Source organism: Parasteatoda tepidariorum, chromosome 4 (genome assembly GCF_982258835.1).
Source record: "Parasteatoda tepidariorum strain Cologne lab strain chromosome 4, Ptep-v5.0, whole genome shotgun sequence".
In the NCBI taxonomy this organism is placed as follows: domain Eukaryota; kingdom Metazoa; phylum Arthropoda; class Arachnida; order Araneae; family Theridiidae; genus Parasteatoda; species Parasteatoda tepidariorum.
In genome coordinates, this window is record NC_141758.1 from 59,847,756 (window position 1) to 59,859,920 (window position 12,165).

The following is a 12,165-nucleotide window of genomic DNA, read 5'->3' on the forward strand; positions in this document are numbered from 1 at the left end:
ACGGCCTAGGACGAATAAAATTTTAGTGCAGTACCCAAAGCAAGTTGGATAAAATATTGAATTTTCACTGGGGATAGCGCACCTGGAAATAGGCAAAATTTTAAATCCGTTACATCTCTAATTAATACTTGTAATAACAATTAATAAATACTTATAATTTTTTTAAAAAAACCTATGCATAATTATATAAAATCCAAATAATGAGAATTATTTGAAAGTCAGTAAAAATTACTGTAAGAAATAACATAGATCAAAATTGGAAAAACAAAACAATAATGTGTTGCATTGTCTTTATTAAGCATTAGCAATCAAACTTATCAGTCTAATCCATTCTTATCAATCAATCAAACGTCTATGCTTATCATTCAAACGTTTATTAAACATGTTTAAAAACAAGAATTTTTTGTGGCACACAGTAAAACAATAATTTTAATACTTTGAGTACACAAAATATTATAATGAAATACATTAGTTTTAAGTAAATGCCATTTTCAATAAATATTCAACATTGTTAATTTTTCATTGATTTCAAATACATAAAAAGTGTTAATTACAACTTTCATTTAAAATTAAAGCACAACACACAGTAAAAATATATGAATACTTAAATTATTTTCAAATAAACATATGTATGAAAATTAATGAAATAAATTAGTTCAATAGGATTTTTCAAATTAAAATATTAGAAAAAACTTATAAATTTAAAATGGGAATATTTTAGAAAAGTTTATATTAAATATATGCAAATGCCTAAAGTGCTGACATGTTTATAAAATATATTTATGGCAAAATAAACAAACAAATGAATAAAGAATTACTCAACACAATTTTCCATTGTACATAAATATTTAAATAATCAGCAACAGAATTAAACAATTTATCACGTTGTAATTATAAACATTCTATAACCTACATTAAATGTGTAGTTAATAGAATGTAGCTTAAAATGTATAGTTTTAAAATGTGGAATATGTTCCTAGCGTTTTAGTAACAAAAACTTGTATTGCTTTTCACTTTTTAAGTGTGACATCATCCAATAGGACCACTTGCCTTAAGCTTATGTGTACCCCTATGGGCATGCATAACCAAATTCACCAGTCATTAATGTAATCAAGATGACTAAATGTAGTTAAACATAACAAACATACATAATAGGGATTGAAAACTTTTTTTTTTCATAAGTTTGAAATTTCAGGTTGATAAAAAGCTTTTCCTGTTACCACATATTTACTAAAAAACTTTATTGTAAAATTGAAAAATATTTCAGCCTTTTGGAATGAACTAATTTTTTTTTTTACATCACACAATCACAAACTTTAATTTTGAATTTTTTTAAAAGCATAAATGTAATACAAACCTTATTTTTCAAGATCAAAAAAGTAAAGTTACAATTTTAAAAAATTTAATTTTACGAAACCGAAAGCAAATTTTAAGTGTAAAAAGTAGCAGTTAGGTTTTCCTAAATCGACAAGAAAATTTTGATTGCACATGTATTGTGAGCTACATAACACCAAAAGATGAGGTTGAGAGAAATGTGCATCGGTTAATAAAACTTAGTATATAAGATTTTCATGAAGATTCTGGGAGACCTAAATATTGCATCCAATATATAAGGCAATGAATAATACATTTCATGTTTTTTCTTTCTTTCGGTTCTTCATATTATATTCTCTTTAAAACGAAAATTAGTTTTATATTTATGCTTTTTAAAAAATAAAACTTATGCTTAGGACCCACAAAAAAAATTAGGCTTATTTTAGAAAACCTAAGTGTCTTTCAATTTGAAAAAAAAGGCAGACATAGGGGCACATAAACAAATTTTAATGAACTTGTAATTTAATTTTTCAAAAAAAAGTTTTTTGTAATACACCCTATTAGATAATAACAGTATTATTATAGCATTTAATGTGCAAACTTTGATATATTTCACAATTAAGTTATCCCACATTGAATAATATATAAATACTAAAAAATAAATTACGATGTTGCAAAAGAATTAATATAAACTATTATGAATATTCTATATATTATGCATCAAAACAAGTTCAAAAGAACACATTGGAAAAATTTTCATGGGGCTATTTTTATATTGAATGTCATACATGGGAAAGAAATAATTTAAACTGTCTTAAGTGTAACCAGTTTGTGCGGTTAACAAAAAGCAAGTGGAATGGAAGAAAAAATTCAATATAAACATTCAGGAGATAAAAAGACATTGAAATGAGACTTTTTTAAAAATTATTTATTATAAAAAGTGCTGAAACATTTCTATATTTCAGAGAATTTAAGGTTGAAGGTAAAAAAAAATGCTAAATGATCATCATTATTTTTCAGCAAAATTTCATTATCACATCTATTTGTTATTTTGAAGCATTAAGACGTACAAACTTGAGTACATTTATTTTTCCCCTTGCAAACTTTCTACACAAGAAACATAAAATTTAAAAAGTTTAATACTTTTGAAAAAGAGCATATTTGTAAGAATTTTTCTTTTTAAAACATATAATTCATTCATTCACCAATGTTTTAATTGTTATATTTTAATTGAGAACCTGGCTACAATGCAAAACAGAACACCAGCTTTTCTTCATGAATAAAAATATCGAGGGAAATTCTGGTCAAATAATAATAGGTGCAATTAATAAGCTAGCAGAAAAAATGCCAAAGAGCTTTCATACATTGTCAGGACTTTTTCTACATGTTAAGAGTTTCAAATTGAAAATAGTTACAATAAAAATAATACAATACATTTCCCTTTATAAAAAGTAGAGTGTACCAGTTGTTGATAAATTGACAGACCATTCATAAAATGAATTGAAGAAAAGGAAATATAAAACATGCTACATTGAACTTAAATATTAGTTTTTTTTTCTCTCAGCAACCTTCAAAGTTAGTTACAGAGTTAGTCAACAGATGGCATTGCTAATTGAGAAAAACTATAAAAATCTTGGCAAAAAAATAACAATATAATAATGAAATATAATATCCGGAGAATAAGCATGTTTTAAAAATAACAAAACTTGAAGCTACAATGTGGCGCAATATGGGGATAAATCTAACAGGTGTCTTTTCAAATATTTCAGGTAGTATGATTTGATATGCAGCTAAAAGATAATTTTATATAGCTTTTTCAGTTATTAGTGCCATCTAAGGACAAATTTTGAATATATTTCTATCAATTCTTCTTTGGTTTTATAAATTAACAGTTTCATTTAGTAGTTACTCATTTTTATCCAACTATTTTGAAATTAAAAATTTATAATTTTGTTGTCGTAACCATCTGAATATCAAACCTTAGGAGAAAAAAAATTTCCTAGCCAAATTCAGAGCTTTCTCATAGCAAATGAACAAGTAAAAAAAAGAACATTACCACCATAAATGAAAGAGAGTATTAATACATCTCTGATTCAATCCAATAGTATTCCACTGTTCTGCATTATCACAGTAAACACTATTCTATATTATAAGAGGCACTTTGATATCCATAATGTAAAATATTAACAAATTCATTCCTCATTTATAAAATGAACGGTAATATAATGTCTTTTCAAATGAGACTTTCGGTTGAAACTCTTGGGGCATCGTAGACACGAAAATGGACGCTCTCCTGTGTGTATGAGCAAATGTCTTTCCATATCATTTTTTCTAACTGAAGTATAATCACAGAAATGGCAAAAGTGAATAATATTTCTTGACTTGGAGATGCTTGAGCTTCTTGAATCATAACCTTCTTCTGGAATCAATCTTGAATCATATCCTTCTAGAGAAAAGAAAATGATTTAAATTAAAGCTGTGATAAATAACATGGAGCTATAAGAACTGAAAGGAAAAATTGACAATGCAGATGATAAACTCATCATATTTACTACAATGCATTATTACTAAAGAAGAAATTATTCTTATCTTTATTTCATTTAAAAGTGAAAGACCTATATTATTTATCTTATGAAGTTAAATCTTAAGTTAGTTAAGTTATACAAATTGAAGCATTATTTTAAAGATAACCTACAAAATTAATTTCTAATAGCATTTAGTATAATTCATCAGAAGAAATTATCATCATTATTTTCATTGATTTCTTAATTTAAAGTGAAAGATAACCTATACCAGGGGTGGCGAACTTTTATGCACCAACGTGCCATTTTTTCTAAAAAAAATTGTTTAATGAGGTCATAGACGTGCCGTCAAATAATTTTGACTTCGCGATTATTGAAGAAATAATAATACAAAATAGTATCAACTCAAAACTATTTATTATGAAGAAGAAAACACATTTTGCAATGTCTCAGTTATACGCGTAATTCAACTTAAAGTAACATCAGTATGACTTCTATTGTTGCAGATTAGATGACAAATAACTTATATTAAGTTGTAACATGTTAGTTTAAGCAGGACTGTCAATTTTTTTTGCTTGTCATTTATTGTTAGCTTGTTTTTTAGGACTATTAATTGGGGGTTTTTTTTGGCATTAATTGTTAACTTTTTTGTTAATAATTGTTTTTTTTTGTTTGCTTTTTGCGAATTATAATTTAATTGTTAATATGCTTCATAGTGAACTTTGTGATCGGTGGCGTGCTCAAAATATTGTGTCACGTGCCATAAATGGCACTCGTGCCATTGGTTCGCCATCCCTGACCTATACTATGTATCAATTTACAACAAAGTAAGTTGTTTTTTTATGGTAAGAAAATGCTTCTCCCCCTACAAACTGAACATGACTCTAACATTGCAAATAATTCCAAGAATAATGGAAAATAATTAGATACTTAAGTGAAAGGGTATTGTTATAAAACACCTAAGAATGAAGCATTTGTTAGAAAAAAAATTCAAAACATTGCTACTTATCTACCGTCAGTAAATTTTGAGGATCAACAAAAAAGTTTGGATTCAAAAATATAAAGGCCTTGAATATGATAACTGAAAATTTTTGAGGTAATGTATAAACATTTTTATTCTTGAGGAAGTATTCAGTTAGAAAGTTATCAGAAATATACATAAAAGTTACAATATACGAGTTACCAGTTTCACATTTCTTAAAAGTATAATTAACAACAAAGAGAGAACTGATGAAGATATATTAAATAGATTTTAAACAAAGCCTGTTACAGTTACGCTATTCTCAATGAATTTCAGAAAAAAGAAGGGGGGGGGGAATTAGAATTTTTAATACTAATGTTAAATCTGTCCTAATCTATGGATCTGAGCTATGGGACTGCAATAAAAATAACATGAAAAAACTTCAAATATTTATTAAAAACTGGTTAAAAAAATCAGTAATACTTGATAACGGGAAAACTTTATACAGTACAGAACCCGTTATCCGGAAATCAGAAAACCGGAACGAAATTCAATGAGTTTTTCCGTCATTTTTTTAAAAAAAAAATTTTTTTTCCTCATAAGATTTTAGAATTTTTCGTTCTTTTTTGAAAGATGTTTACCTTACAATCATTTTGGAAATAATCATTAGTGTATTACTTCATCGTTTTTTCTTCTTTTTAAGATTATTTCCATTTTTTTTTTAGTTGGGTTTAACTATAAAAAAACAGCTTTTTGTAGCGATTCAGAAAACCGGAAAAATCAGTTATCCGGAATATCGATGGTCCCGATCGTTCCGGATAATCGGTTCCCTACTGTACTTTCAAAATATTGAAGTGAATAAGGTTGACATGTTTTGAGGGCTCAAATCAAATGTGCCCATTCTCAAGATTCAACAAACATAAATAAAAAAATTGTACTTTCTACATTCACAGCTGTTGAGTCTTGAGAATGGGCAGCTTTTTTTCGGGTGCTCAAAAGCTGGCCTTTTTTCACCTTAATATTTAAACCAAAGAAGTTTTTCCATTAACAAATACACATTTCACTTCAGTTTCTTGAGATCATACACTTCTCTGCATGAATTGTAATAATGAAGTTACCAAGCTTTGTATTTAGCATCAATAAGCAATTCAATAAGTAAATGCTACAAAATTTATTTTAAATAAAGTATACATTAAGTTTTTTTTCTTATCTGAAGACATTTCATTAAACTATAAAAGAATAATAACAAAGCATAAACTATATTCTATATTATGAAATATTATATATTATAAAAGTCATCAAATAAAAATATTAAATAATTCTAAATTACATTTAAATTAAAATAGTAAACAAACCAATTAAAATATGAATTGAAAGCTATTTATTAATCAAAGAAAATTATCATGCATTTAAAATAAATAAACATGCTATTGAAAGACAAGAAATTTAAGGCACAAAAAATGCACTTGAAATATTAAAAATATAGCCAAATACATTAAAAAAGCACAAAAAATAGGTAAAGAGATAATAAAGAATAATAAATGTACAATTGACATCCCCATTTTATTTATGTATGTTTTTTATTTATGTTATTTTTAATTCAACATACAATAAGATTTTCTAGATGCTATGTTTGGCTTTACAAATTTCAGCTAAATTGCATCCAGTCATAACTGATTTAATATATATATCAGATACCATAAACAGCAGCTTTGGAAAAAATAGCATCATCAGCCTTAAATTTATAATAACTATAACTCTTAATAATGTGAGATTAAAATTTGCAAGCAACTGTAACTTTGAATTTTTGATAATTCCGAATTTCATATAGCATTGGTTTTCATCTTACAATAAAGGTTAGTCGGCAAATTCTGTAAATAACTGTGCATTATTTCATTCCAAAAAATTCTAGTAGCTTTACGTGTCTCGTCAAATGTTTTTTTCAGACAAATTTTTTATGGCATATTTTGCACTGAAATGGGCGTTCTCCTGTGTGAATTAGCACATGTCTTTCTAAATCATTTCTTCTAGGTGTAGTAAACTTACAAGTTACAAAAATATGCTTTCAAAGGATAAAATGGTGAATTTTTTTAAAGTATGCATCCCCTTCCTACAAGGAAACAAGAGACAAAATAAAAATTATTGCAACAAACAAAAAGCTAAATAGAAGAAAATAAAATTAAACAAACAGTATTTAATTTTAAAAAATGACATATTAGTAGACATTAGTTTAACATTTAAAATGATTTATGACTAACTAATCGTGTGTAATTAATCTACAATAAAGAATTTTATATCTCAATATATGAAACAAGCAAAATGTAAGAAATAACATGATTTGGGATAAGAAAAAAAAAGGTGTTCAATGCAAAGAAAAAGAATATTTAGTAAAAAATAAAGTTTATTGCCCAATTCAGCAATGCACCTTACATTAAAAAATCAACTAAAAGTGTTCCACCTTCCAAAAAAGGTATTGAAATTTATAAGCACTAGTTATAATTCTTTAAAGGCTAGAACCAGGCTGGCACTATTTATAATACTTTTAGTACAGTCAATGGGGAGAGAAACTTGCAGTCGGAAAAACCTTGCAGCACTTTTACGCTACATTATGCATGTTTATTCGTAAAACTGTATTGGTTTAAACAAAAAGCATTGAGTAAAATGAACAAGATTTTTTAAAATATAGTAAAGATTAAAGACAAAAAGTAATTTATATAAAAACCAGAAAGCATTAATAAAAAAGAACATATGATTTTAAATTAAACTTGATATTTTTTGAAACAATAAATGTCAAGCAATAAAAAAAATCTCATGTATCTATAAAAAAAATTTAAAAAAAGAAATTACAGGCTATCTGTATGTAAAACTAATAAATGCTAAAATAAACAATCCATTTCATTAAGAATAAATAAAACTGCGATAATTAAAAATATGTTTCACATTTCGAAAAGCTTACTTAATTTGTGTGATGCAAGATTCCTGGCATTTCTTGAAAAAACATGCTTTTTTAAACTTCTACGCAAATTAGAATTTTAACGAATTTTTTTTTTTAAATAATTGCAGGTGAAAAATATTAAAACTAATTTTAAATATATCTAAATAACTTTAAATTAATTGAGACGTTTTTTGTATCTTATTTCTACAGGTATTGGGTATATTTCCATTGATTAGAATATTTATCAGCTATATTTATTAGATAGACAGTAGAGCCCTGATTATCCGAGTTTCCGCTTTAACCAAGCTATCTAATAATTCACTGACTTTTCTTGTTCTAGATTTTTTATTTTTAGAACTACCGCCAAAAAAAGTTTTGGATTTTATCTTCCAAACACTCAGGAAAACGAAATCTAACAACTTGATCCGATGAAATGATCGTTAATATTGTCAATAATGAAAATTAATCTAGCAAAGATGATGAAGACAGTGACGACGTAAAGCAACATATAAAAAATGGACTAAAAGCTATTGAGAACATAGAACAACAAGAAGAGACTACATCAGCAATAATGTTATCCCTAAAAAATAGCAAAAAATTGCTGCAGAAAAGCACCAAAGTAATGTAAAACAAAAAACGATTAGGGACATTTTAAGTAAAAACTCGTTCATTCCCCTAAAATATGCTCTATAAGTGTTTTAATTATATTATGAATTGTAAATGGTGCACTTGTATAAATTTTGTACTTGCTAATTATAATACATTTATACATACTCTTTTTTATTTCCTTTTTCATACTCTTCATTCTATCAGAGTTTTTCGGTTACCCAAGTAAGTCATAGTCCACATTAACTCGGATAATCGGGACTCTATTGTATTAATATTTATTATTATGTATATTAGATATTATTAAAGACACCTTTTCAATAAAAATCCTCGTTATAACTTTGACACGCAATAACAAATTATAAGATATGATGGCAGATTGCTCGTCCACTAATAATACAACTGAGAAAAGAGCAGAAGTATCTTTTTTGCGTACTGTTTCTTTCTATGTCTGTATTTTTGGACTTAAAATAGGCTTTTTTCTGTCACAGTCAGGGGAAGACAAAAACCAGCTTTGAACTTGCCATCAGATAAGTTACAATCTGAAAGCTTAGAATTGGATTATTGATTTCAATATTTTATACATGAACAACATATAAACAGCTACCAAGACATGTTTAAGTAAAACTTAGCTATCTTACTTATTCCATGTCATTGCACACCAAAATTGTTAAGAAAATTATCATATTTGTTGAGCTCCATTTAATTGAGTCTTTAAAATAAAAGGCTTTAAGGGAGATTATTAAACACTGTCACTTAAATATAGCCACAATTATGGCAAACAGCAACTGAAAATGTCATTAAAAGAATATATATAAAGTACAACTGAAATAACAAATCTGATAAGGGTATAATAGAAACATTCGTTCTTACATGATAGCAACATGTTAGCTTAAGATAATAAAATTCTGAATTAATTTTTTTTAATTAATTTTATTTTGAATTTTAATATTTATATTTTGTTGCACATTCTTTACAATCTTTAGAATTTAAGAACAAGTAGTATATCTATTAGTAAAATAGCATACTTAGTACTTCAATATTTTAACATTGGGCAACAACAGCTTTAATACTGAGCACATATTTATTCTATACTTTAATAATACATATTTTCACTATACAAAATTAAACCAATTTTAATCTAAAAATTATTCTACACGGTATTATAGGTTAAACATTGACACAAATATTTGTATTTTATTGCATCTTTTATAAAATTTTAAACAAAAATTCCATTTTATGTAAAATAGTACACATACATATGGAATATTAAATAAAAAAATAAAAAAATTACAATTAACAAAATTTTTATGTATGATAAAAATAAAAATATACCACTAAATTTTACTATTCAAATTAATATACCACAAATTTGACGTCTTAATTCCTTTCAACTTATATTAACATAAGAAATATGTTTCTTACACATACAGAATACACAAACCTACATTGGCAAAATCCATAAACCAAATTAAAATTAAAGTTTGTACCAATAAGCAATTTTCTAAATTTATATGATTTGGTTTTAAGATTCCATGTTTGGGTCAATGCATGTTCATGAAGAAATGCGTTATATTATTACTATAATTAAAACCAAAATATCATTCTAGATAAACTTAGATGCATTCAAAACATCTAATTTTTTTTTAAATTTTCAAAAACTAATCAAAATTTTCAAGTTTTGGTTTAAAAAAAAAAAAACATTAAAAAACTGCATTAATTAAGTGCTGACTGTCTATATCTTCAGAAATACATGTTGCAAGTTATTCATTTTTATTTTATAGATAACTTAATTGATTGAACCTTTAAAAAGGTTTATTAACAATAAAGTCAAAGTTGTACTTTTGCATTTGTCATAAATTGCATTTATTGTATTAATTTTTAAAACTGTTCTACACAGATTTGCATGAAAAAAATATACAATTTTTTCCCTAAAAATGTGTGGTCACATTAGCAAAAATGAGAAAATTAAAAGCATTATAAATATTTATAAAATTTTAGCTTTCTTTTCATCCCAGAAATCATACAGAATGTATTATACACTAGAAAACTTAATTTTAAAGTATTTATCACTGAGGGACACTTGAAATAATATTGCACTGCTTTGTAGAGTTTTCAATTGCTATGTTCAATCTCAGGGATTTATTTGAATGCAAAACTAATGAAAAAGTCTCAAAATTCAATATTTACATATTTAACAACAACCTTATTTTGTCAATTGCTTATCTATTTTTACCCAAACCCGACTCAAAAACTGCTAAACATATTCAATATACAATCCAATTTTGACCTCCATCAATTAATAGTTCATTAGCTGCAGCTTATATCCAGTTATTGCATACCAATCATATGTATACAATACACAGCGACTTCAGAATTTGTAGTAGTTAAGCACAGTAATAGATTTTCTTCTTATTGACATTTGGCTGCTTTGATGAGCTCAAAACTTCATTTTTCACCAATAAATTATTAAATTAATAGCTGTATATTAGAATTGTTTTAAATAATCAGCATGCACTTGACTCACATGTCTCGTCAAATGTGTTTTTCTAACAAATTTTTTCTGGCATATTTCACATTGAAATGGACGTTCACCTGTATGAATTAACAAATGTCTTCCTAAATCATTCTTTTTAGGTGTTGAAAATTTACAGAAGTCACAAAAATAAAGATTCAAAGACAGAAAAGGTGCATTTCTGGGAAATGTGTCTCCCATTCCTATAAAGAGACAAAAGACAAAATTGTATTACATGCCAACAAAAGAAAGTTAAAAAACTGGGAGAAGAAAATAGAAAAAATAAATAAAACTTATTCAATTAGAAAATAAACTAATAGAATCAGAAAATTAAATAGGTGAAGGTGAAAATCAAATAGTAAAACAAAAAAATTAGTAGATAAGAAAATAAAATGGTAGAATAAGAAAACAAAATGGTAGAAAATTAAATAGGAGAAGGTGAAAATCAAATAGTAGAACTAAAAAGTAAATTAGTAGATGAGAAAATAAAATGGTCGAACAAAAAAAAAAAGTAGAATAAGAAAACGAAATAGTAGAATAAAAATATAACACAGAAGAATTTCAAAATAATATGATGGAATAAGGAAATAAAATGTAGAATAAGAAAATAAAACAGTAGAAAACAAAACAAAATAGTAGAATAAAAAACAGAACAGAAAAATTTAAATATAAAATACAGTAGGGAACCGATTATCCGGAACGATCGGGACCATCACTATTCCGGATAACTGATTTTTCCGGTTTTCTGAATCGCTACAAAAAGCCGTTTTTTTATTGTTAAACCCAACTAAAAAAAAAATTTTTTTAGGAAATAATCTTGAAAAGAAGAAAAAACGATGAAGTAATACACTAATGATTATTTCCAAAATGATGGTAAGGTGAACATCTTTCAAAAAAGAAAGAAAAATCCTAAAATCTTATAAGGAAAAAAAAATTTTGTTTAAAAAATGGCGGGAAAATTTATCGAATTTCGTTCCGGTTTTCTGGTTTTCTGATTTCCGGATAACGGGTTCTGTACTGTAGTAAAATAAGAAATTAAATGGTTGAATATAAAAATAAAATGGTAAAATAAGAAAATAAAATGGTAGAATACAAGATAAAATAGTAGAATACAAAAATAAAGTACAAGAATTAGGTAATAAAATACTAAAATAAAAAAAATTAGCAAAATAAAAAGTAACTCAATAGAATTTTTTTTAAAAAATTACTTGAATTAAATAAATAAAATACTTGAATATATAAATATATTAAGAGTTTGAAATGATTAAATATGGTAATCAAAATATATTATACAGTAATCTCATTAATATCC

General features: G+C 25.8%; 1 protein-coding gene across 2 annotated transcripts; it reads right to left on the reverse strand.

Annotated features, from left to right (window-relative positions):
• Positions 1-275: 275 nt before the first annotated feature.
• On the reverse strand, positions 276-12,165 carry LOC107443291 (zinc finger and BTB domain-containing protein 8A.1-B-like). Of its 2 annotated transcripts, none has more exons than XR_015433080.1 (2): positions 8,775-12,165; positions 276-3,760 (listed from the first exon to the last, which is right to left on the reverse strand). XR_015433080.1 is itself a non-coding variant. In XM_087161188.1 (2 exons), exons 1-2 carry the CDS (start codon positions 11,052-11,054, stop codon positions 3,740-3,742), a joined length of 210 nt encoding a protein of 69 aa, XP_087017314.1. In that variant the 5' UTR covers positions 11,055-11,956; the 3' UTR covers positions 276-3,739. The 2 variants fall into 2 exon arrangements, 1 of the variants encoding a protein (XP_087017314.1); XM_087161188.1 differs by having other exon boundaries at positions 10,866-11,956.

Coding starts and splice junctions, on each gene's coding strand:
- LOC107443291 (XM_087161188.1), bottom strand. CDS start 11,054: ATGGGAGACACATTTCCCAGAAATGCACCTTTTCTGTCTTTGAATCTT. Junction 3,761..10,865: donor AAACACATTTGACGAGACAT/GTGAGTCAAGTG, acceptor TCTTTTCTCTAG/AAGGATATGATTCAAGATTG.